Source organism: Clytia hemisphaerica, unplaced genomic scaffold (assembly GCF_902728285.1).
Source record: "Clytia hemisphaerica strain Z4C2 unplaced genomic scaffold, Clytia hemisphaerica genome assembly, whole genome shotgun sequence".
Taxonomy (NCBI): domain Eukaryota; kingdom Metazoa; phylum Cnidaria; class Hydrozoa; order Leptothecata; family Clytiidae; genus Clytia; species Clytia hemisphaerica.
This window is the reverse complement of record NW_027103962.1, coordinates 931,734-957,452: the sequence shown is the minus strand read 5'-3', so window position 1 is coordinate 957,452 and position 25,719 is coordinate 931,734. Positions and strand designations below refer to the sequence as shown.

Genomic DNA, 25,719 nt, shown 5'->3' with positions numbered 1-25,719 from the left:
CAAAGTCGCAGGGATGGAAATTTATTCACGAAAATTTAAACAGTAAGCTCATTTGGGAAAAGAAGCCAAACAATTAAGATAGCAAAGATCGAAAGTTTTTTGCAAAAAAAAAAAATCATACAGCACTTATTGTATTACCAGAAATATCAATTTCATGATTTAAACCTTTCATTCCCGGAGTTTTCATGGCCACTTTCCAGAGCAAAAATGTTCACACTATTCTTCTTAAAGACAGTGCCTTCAACATATCAATTAGGAACTGCACTGTGGTCCTCTAGAGAACAAAGCTCCATCCCGCAGTGCGGTGCCATGGTTTGAACGCCATAGCATAGTCCGTATAAAAAACCCCGGTCTGGAAGCCGTTTGTTTCTTTCCATTGTTTCTTACTTGGACTTGCGTTGAGAAATTAGTTTGTTTTGCTCACTTATTGATCATGTGATTAAATCTTAAACCAATCCCAAGAGGAGTACTTGGTAACGTGATCAAAAACTGAGCAAATCGATTTTTACTTTTTTATAATAACAAAGGAAAAGGCTAACAAAAAGTTAAAACAATAAGCTTCTAGACCAGTGCTTTTTATAAGGACTGTGGTCTTAGCAATTCCATGTCGTCGTCGACATTCATCTGGTCGTCCAACAATATTCAGGTTACTATACTACGGTTAAAATTTAACAAATAGCCCATAAGCGACTTTCTCGCTACGATCCTTTACCAGGTATATCACTTTCATCACAACTAGTACTCACCGAAGTAGCATCTGCTACTTCAGTTTCAGTTGGTTTTGCATTTAATAGCTGTTTCTCTTTATTAATGTCGCCAGATTTACAACAGTCATCGTTTTCGAATCTTTCTTTACTATCTGACGTCTCTGGTGAAGAGGTCGTATTGGTTATATCATCATTATTATCATTTTGAAGAATATCATCATCATTATCATTTTGAGGATTATCATCATTGGAGACCGTTTCTTCATTTATTGATGTTATATTCTCATTACGTTCTGTTGTTACCAGGTCTTTGTCTTGGTAACCTTTATCTGTCCTTAATAACATATCTTCTTTATTTTGAGGATGCTGAGAATCAATTTCTGAAATATCAATGGAATTATCTTCATCAACTGTACTGGTTATTGTAGCGTCTTTGTCGTCCTCTTGGAAATGTCTGTTGATTTCTTCCAGTTCCTTTATTGCTGCCGATGTGGCTATAATAGCAAATATTTTGAAATGAAATGGCAGAAAAATTATGGGTAGCAGTCGTTGAACCGTATTATGTTTGGGTTGGAGGTAAAAGAAGTAAAACACTTTTTTGAAACTCAAAGTTCTGATTATATACCTAAAGATTCTACCCAGTTGATAGTAAACAGTTTATATATATTGTTAATGAAAACTGTTTAAAAGAGTGCTCGATAACTGTGAACGATCTAAAAAAGTTACCTAAAATTTGAGAAATCTTGATATAAAACTTTGCGAAAAAACGATACTTAGAGCAGGTAACTATTGTCCTACACACTAAAAATTAGGTGAAAGTTTTAATCCTTCTTTTATTTGTTTATAGTGTGTAATTTACAGACCAAAATGCTAATTAGTTCAAACCTGTTAATATAAATTACTCATGACTAAGAAAATCTAATACAAAGGGAAGACTTTTTAATTCGTCAAATTCTTATAAAATGTAAATGAAATATCACACTTTAATATTTACAATGGGCTTTCTCGAGTATTAGGAGCACCTTTCTCTGTTCGAGTTGTAATGGAGTATTTAGATTTGATCTTCAAATTCTTTATTTTCTTTTTGTAGAATATTCGCAACTCTTTCGAACGCACAACATAAATGGCAGCATTATTCCCTGTATTTATCAACACCAGATAATACAGCAATCCAACCCAGTATCGAAAAGCTGTCTTGGTTTCAAAATTGTTCTGAAAATGTAAGTTGACTATCATAAATACCATCAAAGGTAAATTGAATACAATATATGATGTCGTAATGTAACAGAGGGTTTTTATGGCGTGTTTCTTCTTTTTGATATTTTGTCCAGATAAAGTTAAATGTCTTAATGGTTCTACTCCGATGTTAGCATCAATAACTGCGTTAAGACTATCACTCGGTTTCATATATTTACTGTTTGGCTTTCGCATCTGTAATTTGATTACTGGTTCTTTTAAATGTCCAAATGACAAAAAGTTCGAAATCAACAATATAAGAATCATTATGAAAAATGTCACAAACCAATAGATTGCTGCGACGAATTCAATTTTTAAAATTTTCCACTGTATCGCGAAAAAACAGCTTGCGATTCCGTGAAGCGTTGCGAGTACAATCTCGATTAGAATTACAATAATGATCGATCGACTAGACACTATTCTCAAAGGGTTACGTAAAGAAAGATATCGTAAGACAGTGATCGTGACGAAGGCCAAACAACCCATGAAATGTAGGCCATGGGTTAACACAGTAACGATTGTAAACCAAAGACGAGGAAGACCGAACAAATATATATTGGTTTGAACCACCGTTGAAGCTGCTGTTAACATATCAACAATCGACAAATAAATGAACAATCGTTTCGACATTGTAAGTTTAAGTTTCTTATTGCCTTTACTTTTGATCAGCCCGTAAATAAGCAAGGTGTTTGAGGATAGAACGTATACCAAGGTCAACCAATTGACAGACAAGACGGAGTTCCTCAAAGAGTCATCTGCATCGATTGTCGAAGTGGAGTTTGTCTGACTGGTTGTTGAGTTGTCGAATGTCATTTTTGTCATGTTGTTGTTCATCAATTCTAACAACTAGTCATAAACTGAAACTCAAGATAAATTTAGAGTGGCTGATCCATTAACACCAGGCACCAGAGAAAATAGCAAAAAAAAATTTACAGTGATTTCTAGTGTTATGTTACGGTGAAAAGTTTTTTCTCAATAGACAACAGCTTTCCAATTTTCCATGTACAAAATATTTTGTTTTCTTCCTTTTACATGATTCTTTAAGAAATATTTTATTTTCAAAATTGACCAAAAGAAAGAAAGAGAACCAAAATAGAAACTGTTCATGCGCTGTTATACAGAAAGAAAATTACAACAGGAATTGGTCATATTTAAGACATTTTCGAAGTTAGGCACCATATGCTTAATCATGATGAAATTAATCCTTACGACAGCTTAAAACTGAAAAAATTTTCATACATTTCTACTTTTCTGTTCATCGGTTAAATTTCTTTCCAAAAAGTCTACTATTACTATAACCGTCATATTTTTCTTGTAGATAATCTTTCAAATTTACTTACAAGTCTATATATCGGGAAAATAATAAACCTATTGCAAAGGGAACCAAGTTTAGATTATTTCTAAGTGTACTCGAGGCGAAAATATATTGAAGGCCTATATATATTTTACATATTTTGGAATATAGGCCATTCTAAATGGGCCTTTAAGAAATTAAGATTTTTTTGATTCTCAATTCATTGACCAGAATCCGAAAACTATACAAAAGGCAGGTAAATAATTCTAAAAAAAAATTTGCGTTGAGAAATAGTTTTTCTTCTATAAGCACAACGTTTACAGACCAGCGGCCGAGGTAGTGAATTGTGTCACTTCGTAGGGCATCCCTTAGATCAGGGCAAATTTTTGATATTATGCCCCTAATAGGGTGTAGAATTGACAAAAAAAAAATTGCCCTTCGAATATCCTGCAGGTTTCGAGTGAATCGATTTTTAGTTAATCGATAGAACTTATTCCCCAATTAATAACGGTTTTTTCGAAGTCTGAAAATCAAATATCCGAGACTACCAACGGATTCAGCGTGAAAAGTAGATAAAGAATAATGGGGTTATTTGTTTAACTTCGACCACCTGGTGCCGAGAAATGGCATTTTTAAGGGGAAAAATCGACGTTTTTGGCGTTTTCCGATGACGTCAGCATTATTAAAAAATCTTTCTCACAGCTGGATAGCCTTGTATTAGTAGTATCCAAAAATGGTATGGTTTGTCAGTTTTCGATGTCTAGATCTCGAGATATTTTGGTTTAAATATTGAAAATCATCGATATTTTTTGCTGAGTTTTTGCAGTTTTTCAGCATATTTGCCTACCCAAATGAAATATCTTAAGATCGGAACATCGAAAATGATCGAAAATGAACTCTGATAAGTTCTATCGATTAACTAAAAATCGATTCACTCGAAAACTGCAGGAGATTTGAAGGGCAAATTCTTTTTGTCAATTCTACACCCTATTAGGAGCATAATATCAATAATTTGCCCTGATCTAAGGGGAGCCATACGAAAACTATTTTAAGGCCTTTTCTGAATCTCGGACGCTGGTCTATTATAAGCATTTACAGGCTCATTTTTTGTACCCAAGCAATGTCTCTATTTTCTAAGAACAATATAATGCGAGCCTGATATAGGGGTAGACACTTACTTACTAAAAACCATGATTTAAACTTTTATCAGTATAGGTGGAGCATATCATAAATTTACTACTCTAATCTGAAGAAAATTTCAGTAGAACATTTTAAAGCCAATCTATACATATATGAAGCTGAGTGCTGAGCAATGAAAAGTATCTCTTTTTTCCATAAGAAATGTGAAACATTCGTTTCTTTCCTCTAAACTTGTTTCCGCTTAAAGTAATTTTTTCCGCGTCTTAAAGTAATGATCTATACTATGTAAAACAATAGAACAATCAACTGACGAAACGCGCGATTTTTAATATTGATGATCTTCCAATGTTATTTTTCATAGCGATTTAGAACAGACTTTTTATACTGTCAATCTGGCTTGAATACAAGTCATAGAGAGCGGGTGGAAACTTACCTTCAAATGCGTCTGGATATTCAACATTCAATTTCGTTTTCAGCGCCCTGTATGAAAGAAATGAAAAAATCTCTTTAATGTACAATTCTAAATGTATTGAACTGAAGCTCTTATTCCCGAATCGTCATTGCCATTGAAAAAACTTTTCCAATGAATTGTAATCGCAATAATGTGTCCCCGATCTACAAGAAAGGAAAAAAGAACCTTGCAGAAAATTACAGGCCCGTTAGTTTAACATCAGTTGCGTGTAGAGTAATGGAAAGAATCCTAAAGAAACAAATAATGGAACACCTCACGAATGAGAAATTGCTATCAACCAAACAACATGGGTTCATGGGTAAACGATCGACAGTGACACAACTACTTCACTACTTAGACAAATGTGCAGACTCGATATCCAATGATAAGGTTGTTGACGTAATCTATTTCGACTTCGCAAAGGCATTTGACACCGTTCCACATCGCAGATTACTAAGAAAACTCGAAGCGTATGGTATCAGAGGAAGGGTACTTGGTTGGATGAAAGCATTTTTGTCCGATTGTTACCAATATGTGAAGGTCAATGGACAGTTATCTAAGAAATGCCAGGTGCAAAGTGGTGTACCACAAGGAAGTGTCTTAGGTCCACTCCTTTTCGTTATTTACATCAATGATCTAGCTGAAGTTACCAACTCAGAAATGTTTCTCTTTGCCGATGACACAAAGCTTGTTGAAGAAATAAATAACGCTGAAGATGCAATTAGACTTCAGCACGATATCGAGGCAATGGAAAAGTGGTCTGGTGACTGGTTGTTGAAATTCCATCCTGACAAGTGCCACGTGTTGACACTAGGGAAATTCTGGAACATTCAACATGCACATCCTTACGAGATCGCTGGCTCTGTCCTAGAACATGTTAATCAAGAGAAGAATCTTGGAGTGATTATTGATAGTGAATTGAATTTCGAAGAACACATCTACACCAAGATCAAGAAGGGTAACTCGATCGTTGGATTGATTAATAGAAGCTTCGACTTCCTTTCTCCCGAGATGCTCCGCACACTTTTCATTACATTTGTGAGACCTCACCTTGAGTACGCGCAAGCTGTTTGGTCTCCACGACTGATCAAACACTCTGATGCAATTGAAAGTGTCCAACGTAGGGCCACAAGACTTGTCGGTGGTTATAGAAACCATTCATATGAAGAACGTTTACAAGTCATGAACCTACCCAGCCTCAAGATCCGGCGTAAAATCGGGGACATGGTGGAAGTATATAAACATCTTAATGTCTATGATAAATCTTCCCTATGTCAGAAACTCGTTCTTCGAAATCGACCTCAACGTAAGCACAATCTCGAATTAAAGAGGAATTTCGCTGAAGACGGCATTAGAGGATACCAAACGAATTCACTTTACTATAGGAGCATTGATACTTGGAACAGTTTGGCAACCAATGTTGTAAATGCACCGTCCGTAGGGAAATTCAAACTAGAATTGACAAACGAATGGAAAGATAAGATCTATAAATTGTAAAGATGTAAGATTGTTTCATAGAGGTCAATAGACCTGAGAAATACACTTCTATAAATTAAATAAAGAATGTGATTATTGTTTTCTTAATGTACACAATAGAAGGCATTTCGTGTGTTGATTTATGAAAGATAAAATGTTTGATAGGCAAATTTAGGCCAGAATTTTTTCAAATTTGTCTCATTGGAATTTGTTTGTTTTTAACAAGTAAGAATGAGGGAATAAAGACAAGAGACAAGATGTCGACCAGTGCATGCATGAAGGTGATGAGAATATAAATTTAGGATGCAAGTTGATTTTTCGAGTTAAATGTTTATGTTTATGTTTCTTTTCTTTATACCTAGTTCATGTATAATTGCAAAAAAATGCACTTAGCTCAATTAAGCAAACAAAAAGTTTAATAGAAGTAATACCCAAGTGATATCAACCTTCGGTAAGGTGAGGAGCCCCATTATACAAAAAACACATATTTTTGGAAATCAAACCAGACTAAGTTTCAAGACACAAACATAAACAACCCTTCCTTTCCTGTAAAGATGGATCAACAAATTCCAATGAAACAAATTTGAAAAAAATTCCGGCCTAAATTTGCCTACGTATCAAACATTTTATCTTTCATAAATCTGTCATATTTTGAGGATTTTCATTTTGTATCATTGCATAAAAAATCAGGAAGAAATAATATGAGGCGATTGTGCAAAAAATCCAAAAAAAACGCTATTTTAAGGTAGTTTTTAGCCCAAATTAGCCCAAAAATATTTTCTTTTGAAGATTGGGCTCCATCAGATTTTTTAAACATTACTATTTTACATCGTTGTGCAAAACATCAGAGAAAAATACCAAGTCAATCGCGAAAAATACTCATTTCCCCTAAATATGACAAAAGAGAATTTCCCCAATAAGTAAATGAACCTGTAATCAACATACTCTTAGGTTTCAAATTAAAGGGGGCGGGGGAGGTGGAAAATTTTCGAGATTTTAATAAACAGGAGGGACCTAATTGCGGGGGAGATGGAAATTGTACTTCTAAAAACCCCAAAATAAGATAAATATAGGCTAAAATCAGGCTACAGCAAAATAAGGGGCCTTCTCTTTGACAGCTGAAAATATTCTTCAGAATTAATAAACAGGGGGTCCTAATAAGGTCCGGGTGGGTTGGAAAATTTTCGAAAAATTAACAAGCGGGAGGGGCGTTTATTTGGAACCTAAGAGTACGAGGGCGCTATTGAATTGAATCATTACATACCTTATCCTTCGAAATGAGATTTCTAAATCTTTCTTCAGCTCAATTAATGTTTTGGTATGTGCTATGTAATTCTCAAGTAGCATTGATTGTGTATTATTTGAAAGCTCCAAAAATTGTCGAAGCATCTCGTTGATTTCCTCATAGCGTAGAAGCCTAAAAAACACAAAAATCTAAATCTAAAAATAAATGTAGAAAATACCTCAAGTGTCTTTCTTCAAGGAATATGGTATTCTTTATACTTCAAGTTTTCACGTAGAAATTGATAAAGTTGGAGAAAATCCTAAAACTCCTAGTAAATACAAGAACAATAGAAAATCGACCACTTAAACATTTAGAACAAAGATGTTTGTAGATCTTACGTGCTTTTCTGTGCCTTGATAATCGGTGTCACATCTTTGCATCCTTCCAAATCTTTGAGTAATTGATTGAAGCTTTTCTTTTCCATATTTTTTTTGGTTAATTGTTTTAAAAATTAGATCTAAGAATTAGATTTAAGAATAGAAACAGATAATGCCTTTCTCCATTTGCTAGATGAAATAATTTTGCAAATATTCAATTCCCATAATCATAGCGGTAGTTTTTGCTGAAAAATCAACATTCAACCTACTTCCTTATGCACCATATTGGGCAAAATACCTGAAAATAGGCATTGTTTGTGGTGTGTTGCTTGCTCTGTTTGTTGTACGATAGGACCTTCTTAGGTCAAAAGGTCAACAAAGGCTACTGATAATTTCGTTGGTTTGGGTTGAATTTTAGGGTCTGGTACTGGTTTACACCAAGTTGGCCAGAGTACTAAAATTATAACATGCTATACTTTGAACTCAATTTCGCATGTTTTTATCGAGGCTAAGGCATAGGCTGTATCAGTTATTTTTAAAACAAAAACACCAAAAATTTGTAATTATTTACCATAATTAACAAAAGTTTTCTTTACTTTTTTCCTTAACATCAGTTTTAGTTTTTTTCAAATTTGTCAATACTTTTCCTTTCCATAATTACACTACATATTCATTCAAACGCACCAATTTATTTTAAATGTGCTCTAAATCAACTTCAGGGCCATAAGAACCTTATAGGCAGAAATTTTGGCAGAATAGAACTTTTTGCATTTCCTTCTGCGATCTTGAATCATATGCAAAAATGATGGCGAATTTCTTGTGGTCAAATTTCAAAGGAGAATATACAAAACCTATGCAAAAATATATTATTAATATAAAACTTACATGTATAAAAACTGACATTATGTTAAAGTGCAATCTTGAAGAAGACATATTAATTTTGCTTCTCTTGAAAACTAGAAATAACTTTATCCACTCATCTCTTAGAACAAGCACCCATAACATTAGACATAAACTCGAGCTGAAAAAATAGCAGTGAAGGTACAAGAATAATCCTTACAAGGCCGGTGGTAGATTATTCCCCCAGGGAAGAGCACATCAAAATGACTTCATATTTCAAATCAAAACATTGGATCTGAACGTCCTGTGGAAAAAGACTAGTTGTTTTTACTAATGTGTTGCACTGGACATTCATAGTGCGGAAAGGCGTCTGACCCCCACCCCCTTCTTGGCATCCCCCCCATACCCATCCCCCATCTCCAAGGAGTTTGGACAAAAATAGCTACAATCATGGTCGTAATATTTGAGAAAAAAGGGAAATCCACCGGGGTGTTTTGAAACCACAATCGATTTGTAAGTGCTCTAAAGTAGGTTTGAAGGGTAGAGTTTTAACTCTGAGTTTTAACACTAGACTTAAGACTTAGGACCTTAGGGTCTCATAATCCAAAAGTTCAAAAATAGTCCAATAAGGCTCAGAATATAGCCTGGAAGTCTGCCAACCCCTCCCAAATTGAAATATTCGATTAAGTTAAAGAGATAGCCCAAAATCGACTTTCTCGCCAGAACTTTAATTCTTGAAAAACGTTAAAATAACCGGAATTCTCATTCTATTTCGACCATGATTGTAACAAATATATGTGAAATATCTTTACAGAGAGAAAGCGAAATAATAAACTTCTTTCTTCTTTTTGACTACTCTATCAGAAAACTTCTTTCATGAAGATCAAATTTCATAACAGTGCTTGAATATAATCCTCAATTTATATGTAAGCCCCCCCCCCTTCTTCATTTTTCGGATGGTGTCATCCCCCGCTTAAGGAAGGGGGGGGGCGGAACTATGACCTCGTATATCGAAATGGGGGTTTTAATATTTTCTTGAAAGGGAGCAAAAGTAGGACGTCATAATTACTGCTTTCAACTGCTTTCAATTTGCTTGTTTTGAAAGTTTGGTGTGTGTAATTCTTAGTGGATTTTTATGATGGCACCAAAATAGAAAATGCTATGCCTTTAAAATAGGATAATATAATATAATAAGACACTGTCAATAAGAAGGTACAAATCATGCACCATGCTAAAAATGGCTTAAAATAAGGTTTTTGTAATAACTTGCCCAAATTACATAAAAAATTAGGGAAAATCTCAGAAAAACTCTATATTAACATTAGAAAGGGTAAAAGATGGTTAAAATCACTCCAGGGGGTTAAATGGTCCTAGAAAGGGCCATTTAAGCTTAGTCTATACCAAACCTAGTTTAAACTAAAGCTGAATGGTTGTTTTAACTCCTAATAGTAAAATGGCCCACTTTTTACGTTCTTGGGTCCCAAAAAAGGACAATAAAGTTGTCCTTAATTTTAACCGTGATATTTTACAGAAAGGACAATTTATTGTAGTCCATGTGAATTTCATGGTAAACACTTTTTTATGAGAAAATTCATTGCATATTTTTGGGTTGGCTCTTTATTCACGAGAATTAATTTTTGGTCACACATGTTTGTTTTAAAGTGGTTGTATGATGCAGACTCTTTTCTCCTGCACTTTCAAATAGAAAGCGGCTTTTGGAAAAATGATACAATTAACAGCATCCTTTCATACACTTTCATACAGCATTCTTAAATGCAGTTTTAAAGAATAAAGAGAACTAGTCAAAAAGATTATCTGTAACAATCAAGAATTGTGTTGAAGGTAATTGTTTTTGGGAATTTATTTTTTAGGGGGGTAATTGTCCTGGAGGGCAATTATCTGGGGGCAATTATCCTAGAATCGAGTTTGCATATGTTTTGCATATTTTTTCCAACTAAATCCAACCATGTTTTTTTTTGTTCCTGTATTTATGCATATACTCTAGGGTGCCTAATAAACGTACATATACGTTCATTTTTGTGTCAAATTTCCCGCCTGTACGCACCTTATTAAGACCTATGAAGTAGAAGAAGTCAATCTCTTTGGTAGGATTTGAAGCCAACAAATCCTACCAAAGTTGCGCGGCCTGGAGCGGCTCGCCTGGTTTTTACACAAATGACAGATTGAAACTAAAATTTACCGCTAAATGTCGAAAAAAATATCAATCGTAAACAAAGGGATTGCTAGATTCAATCTGTCGTCAAAAATACAGCGCATTTTTTAAGGCTTCACTTTTTCTTGCCTGAGAAAGGTTAGAGATTCTACTCTAGCCCTTCGGGCTTTATAAAACTCAATGATTACATTAGGACCTGTACGTTTATATTTATTTTGAAGAATTTTCCCGCCTGTACGTTTATCCCCTCCTGTATGTTTATTTATTTTGACCAAATATTGGCCGAATCATACTGGAAAAAATTATATGGTCTTCTAAAAACTGATAAAAAGTATTTACTCAATTAATTCCTCGGGTAACTTAATGCATGTCCCAAAATTGCATTAATTTTTCGCCCCCAGTTCCAGTTCATAAACCATAACAATTTTTATTTTTTATTATTATTATTCATATTTATACAAGTTAGTCTGCGTCAGTAAATATACAATATATACAAATTAATTATATACAAGTATAATAGATACTGTTATCAATGAGAGACCTGTGTCAAAAACGAAAGAAACAAAAAGAGATAAGTCAAGGGGCTAAACAAAGGCAAAAAAGCTAAAAAACAAACTCAGATTTGAAACTGTGTATTGTGATCGAGATTAGACAAGGATTATTATATATTTTTGGGAGCGTAATTGGATGTACAATATCGGATTCGGTGTTAACATTGTTCTTCTAGTCGAATAATTAAATAAAGAAGTGATCCTATTGGTTGATGTCCAACTATTGTGAATGGTGAGTAACAACCAATTTACATGGTAGCAGCATTCGGTGGTTTTGCAGTAAAGATATTATTGGTTGGTTACTAAAGTGTGATAAAGTTTATGAACTTTGGTTGTTATAAAAGTATAAACTAAAGTGGTTAATTGTTGAAAATGGCAGGTGTTGTTTCGATAGGGCAAAAGTATGGATTGCCCCCGTTCTCCGAAGATGGAGACTTTGAACATTGGTTACATGAAATTGAAATGTGGCAGTTAGTAACTGATTTAGCTAAAACAAAACAGGGACCTGTGTTGTATCTCAGTTTATCCCCAAAGGTTCGCCAAGCATGTGCAACATTAACGAAAGAACAGCTGAATGTCGAAGAGGGTTTAGATGTGCTTATAACCAAATTGAGAGAACTCTATGCAGTGTCGAAAGATCAGGCAATGTTTACTGCATACGAACAATTCGAAACGTTTCAAAGAGATACGAGTATGAATATCGCAGAATATATCAATCAGTTTGAACAACTCAATCATAAACTGAAAACTTATAAGATTGAGTTACCATCGCCAGTACTAGCTTATCAATTGTTGAAAAATGCTAATTTACCAAAGAGTAAACGTGATTTAGCCAGAGCCACTATTGCAGAACTGAAGTATGATGATATGAAACGGCAGTTTAAAGCTATTTACGATTCGTGTACGACTGATGATAAAACGACTGAAGATACATCAGATATTTTAGTTGAAAATGAACAAGCATATTATTCTCGTAACAATTATTCTGCTAATCGAGGACGAAATTTTCGAGTTAATCGATTTCGTGGACGTGGAGGAGCTAACTATCGAGGATCCCGTCAAGAGGACAGTCGCGCTCCTCAAGCACAGTCATCAACTCGTTATAGAAACTGTCCAGATGAAAATGGTAACCCTACTCGTTGTAAAACTTGTGGTTCAATCTATCATTACTACCGTGACTGTCCGGATGCAGATAAAAAGGACTTATCATTACAACATTTGAAAATCCAGTTATTTACGCAAGAAAGTAGAGTCGAGTTATGTTTTCTTGAGCAGATGGTATCAGAAACATTAAGTTGTGCAGTTATTGATCCAGGGTGCCCTTCAAATGTATGCGGAAAGAATTGGTTAAATTGCTATCTCGATTCGTTACCAAATCGCGAAGACGTAACAGAAACAAAAAGTAAGAAGTCGTATCAATTCGGTCCTAGTCAAGTTTATCAATCATTGAAGAAAGTAAACATTCCTATTAACATCGGTGGAAAACCAGGGCATATCCTTACAGATGTAGTCGACTGTGAGGTACCTCTCTTACTTTCCAAGCATAGTATAAAGGAAGCCGGTGGACAACTTGATTTTGTTAAAGACACGATAACTCTTTTCGGTACAGAGATAAAACTTTCAACACACTTCAAGCGGACATTATTGTATTCCTATTTCGCCAAAGCAGATTCTTGTCAATCGTAATATCGAACCTGAAGCACCAATTGAGTTATATCTTACAATAAATGATTTAAACACAAAGTCGAAAGAGGAGAAAAAGTCTATTGCTGTTAAGCTGCATAAACAGTTTGGACATCCTGTTGATTCCACAAAACTGAAAACTATCGTAAAAGATGCAGAAATCAAAGATGACGAGTTATTGGGACTTATCGATCAAGTTACAGAGGAATGTGATGTTTGTACCCGTTACCGAAAAGCCAGAGCCAGACCTGTCGTATCGTTATCGCTTTCCAAAGAATTTAATGGTTGCCTTGCAATGGATTTAAAGTTCATCACAATTAACGATAAAAAGTACATTATTTTTCATATGATCGATTTGTTTACTCGCTACTCTGCGGCGTCCGTCATCAAATCTAAACACAAGGAGGTGATAGTTGACGAAATCTTGAAACACTGGGTTGCTATTTTCGGTTCACCACAATCAATCTTTGCTGACAATGGAGGAGAGTTTAACAATGAACTGCTTCGTGACGTAGCAGAACTTTTAGACGTATCGATAGCTTCAACAGCTGCTGAATCACCATGGCCAAATGGGGTAGTCGAGAGACATAATGCCACTCTAGGAAACATGATCCACAAAATTGTTGCTGATACTCAGTGCTCCATACAGAATGCACTTGTTTGGGCTGTAAGTGCGAAAAATGCTTTGTCCAACAACTTGGGATACAGTCCTAATCAACTAGTCTTCGGCCGTAACCCAAATCTTCCGTCCACGTTAACATCTCAGTTACCAGCCCTTCGAACGAAAACGTCAAGTGAATTTGTTGCTGAACATTTGAATGCTCTTCACTCTGCTAGAAGGGCATTTATCCAAGCTGAATCCAGTAAAAGAATCAAAACAGCGTTATCACGTCAAACACGAACAACGACGAGGAAAGAGTTTAACAATGGAGATACAGTCTATTACAAACGAAATTCAGACAAGGACTGGCATGGTCCAGGTACCATTATCGGAATTGACGGAAAAGTTGTTGTTGTGCGTCACGGAGGAAGTGTTCTACGAGTAAGTCCATGCCATTTGACGAAAGCAAATAAGGAAAAGTCGGGATCATTACCAAAGGAGATACTTATCGTACCAGATGAAGATGAACAACCACAAGTACCCATTCCAGAGCTATTAGACATCGATATTGTTAGTAATGAAACAGTTATGATTCCAGTTGAAAACCCGATCGCAGAACGTAAGCTTACTAAACCTGACAAAAAGATACCAGAGATCCAAACAGTTGAAACGACGCATCCGGTGGGAGATAAGAAAAAGACTGATCGTAGAAATAAAAGTAACTCTCAACAAATTCAGCTTCCTCGTATTGGACAACAAATTTTGTTCATTGACCCAGATACCAATAAGGAAGAAAGGTTTATCGCTGTTAATCGTGCTGGAAAAGCTAATGGCAAGAATAAACATTGGTTTAATGTTAAAAATTTAGTGTCGGGTGTTATTAAGTGCGTTGATTTTGAAAATATTCAATGGCAGCCAGTTGAAGAAGAAGTCCTTTACAGTTCCAGTAACAACCCTCAAGTATTAGCAGCTAAACAAAAAGAACTAGAGAAATGGACCGAGTACAATGTCTATGAAGAGGTTGACAATGAAGGTCAAGAGACAGTATCGACCAGATGGGTTATTACCGAGAAATCTGACAAGGACACCAACACTGTGAAAGCAAGGTTAGTCGCTCGTGGTTTTGAGGAAATCAATACTGAAGTTCGTACTGATTCCCCAACTATCTGTAAGGAAAACCTTCGTCTCGTATCAACAATTGCCGTGGCAATTCGTGGAAAATACACTCAACGGATTAGAATAGGTGGATTAAGTTCTCCGATATAATGGGGAAGAAAATCTTTTGAATTTCTATTTATTTCGCGCCCTTTGTCGGCTTTTCAATAGCGCACTCCTCGTTATGAAAAAAAGTTCAATTTCACTGGATGCGTGTGAAGCGATCGAATTTTTCGACTTGATTATCCTTTACCTCACTCACTAAAAACCATGATAGAAAGTCATTGAATAGTTTAATCACCTCAATTTTTTTTTATTTTGAGGAAGATAGGCCAGGGTAGGTATTACGTCATAAAAACAAGAAAACAACAAATACAACAAGTCTAGAGTGAAGGGATGAAGTAAAAAAATGGTGGTTTGAAGTATGGTCGAGAGAAAGTGCAATTCTCATGGAAATCTTGTAGGGTCAAAAATGGGTTTATATTGATTGGATTCCTGATAGAATTTCCTTCAATTTACTTTTTATTTCATGTAATTTTATGGATTTTTGCATGAGGTACAAGCTTTTAAAGTCTGTTGTTTTTAATTTTTTTTCAATAATGGCTGCCATTTTCTTTAATGATTTCCTTTTGATATAAGATCGACGAATCTTAGTAATACTTGTATGGTTCAATTTTAATGAAAGTTATTCTAAAAACACAAGTATAAGTTGTGTCAAGGATTTTTTTCTGATTAAGTGAGATTCCACATATCATATGTATTATAATCATAATTGTTTAGAAAAGCACAACACTAATAAAATATAACAAAGTTTTATATCAAAATGGAATTATTGGATGTGGAAGATACTGATCTGAAGGAACACAGAGATATTATTCAAAAACTTTGTCGTATTTGTGGCGAGAAAATAAACCTGAGGAAGGGCTATTTAAACGCAAAATCTGTTAATGATAAGGAGTTGAAAGAAACGATTTTTCGAGCCTACAACATCGACTCCATTTCTGAGAGCTGTAACGTTCATCCCAAAAAGCTTTGCTCAAAATGTGTGCATCGAGTACACACCCTGAAAACAAAGTTCAACAAAGGAAATCTTGACATTATGGAATTCTTCGAATCACACTTCTTCATGCCTCATCATCCCGATTGTGAGTATTGCTCCAAAGTCGAGAAACATTCACTCAAATTAAAAGATTTGGATGCAGTAATGAATAACTTTGGATACGAGAAAGTAATTGCAATCAACACACCAGTTAATGTCCTTAGAAACTTTTGTTTGAATGAATTCATCAACGAATATTTTGTTACAAAAATTAGGTTTGTATTATTCAAAGATTTTTCATGGAAATGCTACGTTTATGGTCTGGAAGCATCTATACATGAAATGCCAAATAAATTTTCTTCAGACGATGATTTGAAGCTGCTTATTTCATTTTTGGAAGTACATGATGTTTGCCATGGTATAGGTCAGTTCCAAGATGTCATTGCGCACCGCTTGGACCTGAATCCTATTTTCAAAGATGCAACCATTGAAACCAGCAATATGCATCAGAGAATTGGACAAAAAGAAGACTATGAATTTGTTCGGCCAAAAACATGTACATTTTTTAAATTAAAGTCAAAAAAAACATGTGAAGCATGCCAATCTTACACTAAGAAGATTTATGTGATGAGAAGTAGGATTGGTACCAAGCGCAGCAGTACCGAGGCAGATTCTCATACAAACTACCGCTGGCTTAGTCATGAGGAAAAGAATGAGAGGATGGCAAATATTCAAGCTGAAAAGAGGAACTTAGCTCGTAAACTAGCACGTTGGTCAACTCGCATAAAGGAACAAATACAAACAAATGGAGTATCCATTAGTGATAAAGAGCATGACACATTTTTAGATGTGCTAAACAAAAATGATCCCAAGTTTGACTGTGAAACTCCTCAATGGTTGCTTTGGGAACAGCAGAAACTTGCCGCAAGTAAAAAGGATAGCCGAGGTATGAGATGGCACCCATTAATTTTGAGGTAAGTACATGATTATAATTGATTTTTTTGATTGATTCTCAAAATCTACAATGTCCTTGTACACTTAAAGATCATGTTTGAATTTGTCAACCTTGGAGAAAATTCGGAATTTCATACTCTGAACTCATACTACTATTTATTGCTGAATAATATTCTTTGTCTAGTGATGATAAGGTATATGGAGTTTTTATAATCCGTTGATTAAACAGTGGGAATAGTAGCTCTTTTTAGCATTTCATAAGTTCATTTTTCCTTTGGCCTCTTGTGTACCAAAACTAAAAATCTCAAAGTTTTTGCTGTACTCCCAAAAAGCTTTCATCTATCAATTGGCTATTTTTTTTTATTTTAGGTGGTGCATAAGTATTTATTACACGTCACCAGCAGCTTACAAGCAGATATCTAATACGAGCCTGAACTTCATGAAGCTACCTTCAATATCAACTCTGCAGAAATACTCCCACTTTACCAAACCAATGTCTGGTTTCAACCCTGATGTGATCCAAAGATTAATTGACGAAACCAATGTAAGCACCCTTCACAAAATTTTGTTTTATGCATTTTATATCAAGCTAGTTAAAAGTTTCTTTGATCTTGCTGACCCTGTTACGCCAGTCATCATGTTCAGATAACAAGAATTTAAAGCATCCCTGGGATATTTATTTGTCATCATGTTGTGCTGATCTAAAAAATAACTCATTTTTTATTATGTTATCTTCTCTCAGGTTGACCAGGAAAAGGACCAGCAAGTTGTTCTGCTTTTTGATGAAATGCAAATCAAATCCAATTTGGTCTACCAGAGAAGCACTGGAAAGCTGGTAGGGTTAATAGAACTTGGTGATCTCAACGACGAACTTCAACTTTTTCAAGCATCTGTCGAAAAAGCTGATGCAATTGATCGAGACTTAGCCTCCCATGCTTTGGTGTTCATGGTCCGTGGTATTTTCACATCATTGATCTACCCACTTGGCTACTTTGCAACCCTAGGTGTAACGTCAGCTCAATTGTATCCATGCACAATGGAAGCAATCAGAGTGCTCACTGCCATCGATTTCAATGTAAGAGCAGTTGTATCTGATGGAGCAGCTCCCAATAGAAAGTTTTACAAACTTCTCACAGGAGAGAACTTGTATTGGGGAATCAACCCACACACGTTGAGAAAGCTTTATACATTTGCAGACATGCCACATCTCGAAAAGACCACACGAAATTGCGTTGAAAATTCATTGTGGAACCGAAACACCAGACATTTGCATGTAAGTTTCATCTTTTGCATTCATTTCCCAATGAATTAACCCAAGGCTAAATTCCCATGTGTTAATTATCCCAAGGCTAAATTCCCATGTGTTTATTATCCCAAGGCTAAATTCCCATGTGTTTATTATCCCAAGGCTAAATTTCCATGGGTTTACAAGTCTACTACTTATAAACTATTGAGCAGTATGTTTAAAGATATTTTGCAAAAAAATATTTTTCAGACTTCAGTTCATTCAGAGGAAAAATTTTAAATGTCTAGAACACCAACCTTTCCTTTCACAGGTTTTCAAAAAAATTATTAATCATTACTTTTAAATTTTTTAAAAATCAATTTTTAGCTTGATACACAAGATATTGCATGGAAGCATTTTGTTGATGTTTATGAAGAGGACCTTGGTATTGTAGCTGGTGCCAATTTCAATGTGAAAAAGAATGCGTTGGGTGTTCGAATGTTACCAAAATTGAGAGAAGAACACATCAAACTAACGTCACGCTCTAGAATGACTGTCAAATTAGCTGTTCAAGTAAGTGTTTATAATATTGCTCTGACACCTCTTTAAATCACATTGTCTTTTGAAAATGCAAAATCTGGGAAAATCCACAACTACCAAATAGTATCCTAAAATACCAAAGGCAAATTTATTATTTTTTGACTGATTTTTTTGTCGAAGTTCTAATGCTTGAGATTCAATCTTATTTAAGTACATACAGTAGTTACAAAAATTTCTAAAATATTACTCTTGAACTGTTATTAGGTTTTGAGCAACAGTATGGTAGTGGCTTTGAAACAACAGAACAGGCATGATACGAAATCGACCATTACCTTCACTAGCATGTTTGACAGAGTGTTTGATTGTTTAAACGTAACCAGATTACATCAAAGCTCCAAAGATGACCTTCAACCCTACGAAAAAACAAATGACCCTAGGTTCAAGGTACTTAATAATACCACCATCCTGCAAAATTTAGAAGCACTTCTGCTACTGGGCTCTTTCAAAATAAGGAAAGAAATGTCTTTGTATGTTTTTAAGTTTTATGGTAATCTTATACAGTGTATTATCGCATTTAACATACTTCCAACTTTATTTTAGTTTCTCACGGACGATTTCTTGAAGAACTTTTTGGGAAGATGGGAAACTCAAGTTGCGGCCATGCCAAATATCTCCAAAAAAGAAAAAAGTAGAATGTTATTAAGTGTACAAACGAGAAATGGTTGGAAAATGACAGGTAAATATACAATTACAATATATTTTGTTCTTGTTCTTGCATTTTTTAATTTCTTTGATATTCTGGTCTCGTATTACAGGGGCGACTAAACCTAAATGACACATGATAATGTGAGAGCTCGATTACACCAACGACTTACAAATAAATTTATTAAGTCGTAGATTATACAATTAAGTTAGAATCATTTGTAATTATCTTCTGACGAGAGCACTGATCTAGCACGTCCAAATCATCTGGTCGAACATAATGACTTTCTACAACATGAAATACAACTACTCTCACTTACAGAACCAGGGTTTAGTAAATTTACATACAGAGTTGAACCATTTCATTATATTTTTTCCTTCTTTTTATCACCTTAGTTTCTGCATTCGTTGAGCTTTCGAAGGAACTTCTAACTATTGAAGGTGTTGATTTCCTACTGTCAGAGAAATTTACACAGGTAAGCATAGATTTACTTTTTTGTTTCATTAATAGTTTGTTTTGGTATAGCTCCGCCGGAAAATCTTAATTCGTACATTTTTGAATTGCAGCATATTCCTCAGGTCTTTTCGTGACCGTGGTGGAAAATGCTCTCAATGGAAATTTTGTCCAGGGGGGATAGTTCATGTCATGTCTCTTGGTTTATGAAGTAAGATACTTTGTCCCAGGGCCAAACTGTTGTCCAGTCAATCAGGCAATGTCTGGGGTACATTGTTCGTGCTTCTCACGTGGGTTAAGTTTCGAAAATAATCTTTATTTTTAAATTTTATGTTTACTTCCAGGACCCTCTCGAGGAACATTTCGGTCGACATCGGCGTAGTGGAGGATCAAATGACAATCCTACTATGGCAGAGTTTGGTCCACAGGAACTAACATTAAATGTCGTTAACTCGGAATTGATAAATGATTTGAAGGGAAATGGAAAAGGTAAAGACGCAGAGAAGCGAAAAATCGACATCAATGATACCCGTCAACTACCCAAAATGAAAAAGCAAAAGAAAGATCACCAGTGAACTGCGAAAATCTGTTTTACCGATGGACAGCTATAAACACTATGAACAATGAATATATTCAAGTTTATTTTTAACACATACACGCTTTTTTGTTATATTTTGTTTTTCGCAAGTAAATTCTGATTTCCTATTCTTCATAATAATCCTGAATAATCCACAATCTTGACCTCGTAATTTCCATAAAAGAAAGAAAATGCACTGCAAAGTCCAAACTCCAGAATTCAATCGAAACAGGATAAATGTCTATTTTATACTCTAAACGTGTACTTTATGTTTTAAAATATGTTAGTCTTTATGTAGTAGAAGGCAAAACTTGACTCTCAATGAAGAAATTTTTCATCCATTCAAGATGCACTATTTTTTGAGTCCTTTTTATTTTTAGCACAAATACTTTTTAGGCTTAATCGTAAACGCGAGTCTACGCCAAATTTTCGGAATCAAATACTAACAATTTCGTAAAAGATTATCTTGACCCGAAACGTCCTACACTTTCGTGCCTAATGGGCTGTTCCATTTTATATCCATACTAGGGGATGGACGATAACTTTTCCAGGAGGGCTTAGGAAAATTTTCGGATATTTCCAAGGGTTTGTTTAGATTCTTCTTTTTCCAAGTGGATTAAGCATCGTCCTTCTATATTCCTTTTTCCCAGGGGGTGGGATAATAATTCTAAGCGTGAGGTTTTCTGTCTCTCTGAGGAAATATTGACCGAGGGCACGTTCATAGTTGTCAACTTTGCCTCGCCAAAATGCGGGAGAGCTCCCAGTCGGAGAATTTTCCCCGTTAATCAAATTTTTCTAGGGGAAATTTTTTCCGCGAAATCCGATAAAATCGGAATATGTTTCAGGAAATAGGAAAGTTTTTGGAAATGTCGGAGATGCGGGAGAAAATTCTGTCAATGCGGGAGAGTTGACAGCTATGGTTTTATACTGGGAAAATACAATTCGGAAAGTCCTCATACCTCAAAGGAAGAAATTTTGGCGGATAGCCGAAAAGTTTTTTCAGAGGGAATTTAATTTGACGGGAATTTAATTTGGCGGTTGCAGGATATTTTTGGCCAAAAGAAATAAATTAAATTTGGCGGGAATTTAATTTGGCGGATGGAGGAAAAAATAAATTTTGGCGGGAACTTAAATTTAATCGATTTTGGCTAAATCCTCCAGATTTTCTTTCCGCCAAAATTTCCTTCCGGACAACCCATTTTAGTTGGGGGGGATATTTCTATCATTAAAATTTTAATTCTCCAAAAAGAAACACCATAATAGCCCATAATATGCACATTTTGATACCCAGCTACTGCTAAAAAGAGCTGCGTGACTTGCAACTGATGATCTGATTGTTCGAATGCCATGTTAAATAATTGCTAATAAAAATTTGAGAAAAATTAAAGGGAAATACAAAACCCATACAAGTTTAGGCAAATTGAGACAAAATATTGTAAGACAAGTACTTGTACCGATTATTTAACGATACTTTAAGATTCTTTTTCTCAAATAACGGCCAGCATCAGAATCCTATAAAAATATTTACAATATCGAATAAAAACATAACGTAAATTTTCAAATTTTTTTCCTATTTTACCAAAGTTTTCTGAATTTCACTTCAGTTTCTGAAAACGACTCAGGAAAATTGAAATTTTGCAACATTTCAGTAACTTTTCAGGGAAATTAACCCCCAATTAACCCTATTAAAGCTTGTTACTAACCTGTCAGATTGAATACAATGAAAAAGAAGTTATTTGTTTCGTAGTTATTCCAATTTTGAGACCTTTTCTGTGCTTAATTGTAAGGTCACTCAGCAACATTTGGAAATAATCACCTTAAAATATCACTTTGTGATGACCCCTTATTTTCGTCCCCAAAGTACCCAACCAGAGCTAACCCCTGCTGATTACACTCCCTACAATTTTGCACAAAAGAATATTCCTGAAAAGATGAGTGTACAATGTCAAAGTATATGCGACATATTTCATATAGAAATGACTGTCAACATGTATGAAAAAAAGGACTATCAATGGTTCAAAAGAGTATACAGTGTACTGCAGTATGTAATATACAAAAAAATATAAATCATAAATCTATCTAAAGGGATGTTCCATTTACAAATTACTACCTTAAAGAAGGAAACTTTAACAGGAATTTAATTTGGCGGATTGAAGAAAAATTAAATTTTCGTGGGAACTTGATTCAAAATCCAAAAATTTTTCTTTTAGCCAAAATTTCTTCCTTTAAGGTGCTAACATTAAAAGAATAAAATGTAAAAATGCTATAAAAATAGTGATAAATATTTACCAAAAACATGTTCAAGTGTATATGAGTGTATGATTTTGTTTCAAAAATGTAAAAAAATCAAGAGGGTAACGAATTTCTCATTGCAGGCTCTGCCTTATTAGACGGCTTTCGTTTGTCATCTTGCTTTCGTTTTTGATACATTCTCTTGACAATCTGAATGTATGATGTAACATAACTTCTGGCTCTTATATCGATCCACTTGTTTACAATTTGTCTTTTTAAAATTTCCTTCAACGACTCATTCCCCAAATTTCTTGCCACAATTGACCAGCCACTGTTTATGAATGGGGCTGATTCCAATTCATGGAAAATAACATCTCTCAAATCTTCTCCACGGTAAGTTTTAAGAAAGTCAAAAGTGAGAGTGTTACGTACTACTGTTTCAAGTCGTCTAATGAAAATAAACATATCATCATTGACCTGGACTAGTTCACCACGATTTTTTGCAGTAACCCATTCCTTTGTGTATTCCAAAAAAGACTGCGTGTTCACATTTTTTTTCAACTTTGTATCTAGCGACTTGAGAAAATCGATTGCTGCATTTGCCATCTCTCTTGTTTCAATGACCGAGGACCTTTTAAATCTCTTATACTTTTGAATGAGAGTATGAATGACATAACCTGCAATGTATCGCACAACTTTCTGTTCTTCCTCTGTGGTCTTAATCTGTTGATATTCATCCTTTGTTGTTTTCTTGCCTTCATTTTCTATTTTGAGCAATATTTCAACAATTTTCATGCAAGTTGTGTGGTAAAGTGAATTAAATTCAGGAGTCGATAATTTTTTGTTCACAATCAATTTCCATAAGCTAATGTCTGGGTCAATGGTCAATTCATGGATTTCCTTCCACATTTTTGTTATACACTGTTCAACAAGAAGGTTTGTCTTTTTAACTACATTAAATATATTGGTAACCAGGCCATGCAAAACCAACCGCTTGAAGTTATCATATTCTAGAGTAACAATTATGGATTTTGCCAGATCTCTTACTTTGTTTCCAATTGTTTGGCCAGACGGGCGACTCAAATTATTTATTGGATCATCAATTTGGGATTGTAGGGCAGTTTTAAGAATCTCTGTGCTCCGATCTCGAACATTTTCCAGCGTTAATGTCATCATTCCTACAAGGCAAGGAAAAATGTACATAAAGAAAATTATTTTTCATTGTTTTTAAATTTCAGAGCCAGATTTTCGTAAAATTTCTTTTCATACATCTTTATATACAATATAATTTTCCATGCAGACAAGACAGTTTTCAATCTTATGTACTAGTAATTTTTTATTTAACTTGAAATTATTTAACAAGTCTCAAATATTGTCAAATTTATCAAACAAATATAGCTATTCACCCACATCCAAAGATTTTTAAATATTTTATCATACAGAAAAATTGTTCCACTTACCAACTTTTTGCTTTCCTTTCTTTTTAGCTGGGCCCTTTTTCTTTTTCACTGGAGGTTTGTCTTTAGTGGAGGCTGAGGCAACGGTAAGAGCTTCGATGATTGGGACTTCATTTTCAGTAGCTGAAAAAAAAATTGCGAGAATTTACAAATGCTGTTTTAAAAATTAACTATACACCTCTTTAGCCTGGAAGTATCATCGGCATTTTTCTGGCTAAGATGTCCTGCTGTGTGGTGATATACCTACACAGCATCGTGTTATTATTTTTATGTGTTGTAGTCATGATTGGGCATAACATCAAGTCATACATGTCAGTCCGTGTCCAAAGCAGATAAAATACATTCGCGTTTCGAAAAGAAAGCATAATATACATACAGTACATATAGACTGCAATTTCTGTAAAATTAAACTGTATTGAGTTGTGTCAGTGTAAGAAAAGAAGATGAGACCCTGATAAACTAATCAAAATTTTCAGCATGAATTGTGAAGTTTTAGAGAGGGATGGTTTTTCTAACAAATAAACATACAAATACATACAATGATATTTCAAGATGTGTTTGTTATAATATGCCTTTTTGATGTATGGTTTGCCACAGTACGGACATAGTATTTTGGCTTTTACTGATTCTTTATCTTTACTCGTTTTCTTCACGCCTGATTCCATTGATGTTTTGCCCGATTTTTCCAATTTTTCAGATTGTTTCTGCTTTGTGTCTGCTTCTTCCTTTTTTGGCATTGATGTTTCGTCATCCACATCATTAGAAAAAACGACCAGATTACTTTCATTCTTGAAAGTAATTTGTACATCATTGTCATTGATAATTAAATCACAGTAATCGTCCCAATCAACATCATCTAAATCAATTTCTTCATCCTCATAATCAATTTGGATTATTTCTTGAATTTTGATATCTTCGTCTACGTCTGGCTCTCTTATAGCCGCCATCCGCCATATTTGTTATGATTTTCTGCCGCCAAAATTTTACACTCTAACTCATGACAGTGGGGACATAAGTTGTTGTATGATAATTTTGAACCAATCAGATCGCGATATTTTAATAAAAGAGTGTTTACACAAGCGATCAAAAGATCACCCCCCTTACGAGGAGTGAATCGCGCGTTTAACAATCAGTACTTAATCCACCTATTCTAATCCGTTGATACACTCTATGGACATTAAAGCTGCTTTTCTGCAAGGGTGTCCAATTAATCGCGAAGTATTCATTCAACCGCCAAGAGAGGCAAATACCTCAAAACTTTGGAAATTGAAACGTACTGTTTACGGTTTAAATGATGCCCCTCGCTCGTGGTATCTTAAAGCTGCTGAGGAACTAGTTAAAGCTGGTGCCACAAGAAGCAAATATGACCAAGCGTTATTCTTTTGGAGAAACAAAGGAAAGCTTCAAGGTGTTTTATGTTGTCACGTCGACGATTTCTTCTATGCTGGAACACGCCTGTTCCATGAGAAAATTGTATCACATGTACAGAAATCATTTGATTTAAGCAAAGAATCGTTTTCAACTTTCCAGTACCTAGGATTGGACATCAACCAGACAGGAGAGTTTGTAGCAATGCATCAAAATGACTACATTAAGACACTTCAACCTATTGAATTGAAAGATACATCAA

At 34.8% G+C, this 25,719-nt stretch overlaps 2 protein-coding genes across 2 annotated transcripts; one reads left to right on the top strand and one right to left on the bottom strand.

Annotated features, from left to right (window-relative positions):
* Positions 1-698: 698 nt before the first annotated feature.
* LOC136810337 (uncharacterized) lies at positions 699-8,048 on the bottom strand. The gene is made up of 4 exons (XM_067066894.1): positions 7,928-8,048; positions 7,569-7,721; positions 4,811-4,857; positions 699-1,201 (listed from the first exon to the last, which is right to left on the bottom strand). The coding sequence occupies exons 1-4, from the start codon at positions 8,011-8,013 to the stop codon at positions 699-701; spliced, it is 789 nt and encodes a 262-aa protein (XP_066922995.1). The 5' UTR covers positions 8,014-8,048.
* Positions 8,049-15,693: 7,645 nt separating this feature from the next.
* Positions 15,694-17,677, top strand: LOC136810314 (uncharacterized). Its single transcript, XM_067066878.1, has 2 exons — positions 15,694-16,922; positions 17,272-17,677. Exons 1-2 carry the CDS (start codon positions 15,733-15,735, stop codon positions 17,549-17,551), a joined length of 1,470 nt encoding a protein of 489 aa, XP_066922979.1. The 5' UTR covers positions 15,694-15,732; the 3' UTR covers positions 17,552-17,677.
* Positions 17,678-25,719: the final 8,042 nt, after the last annotated feature.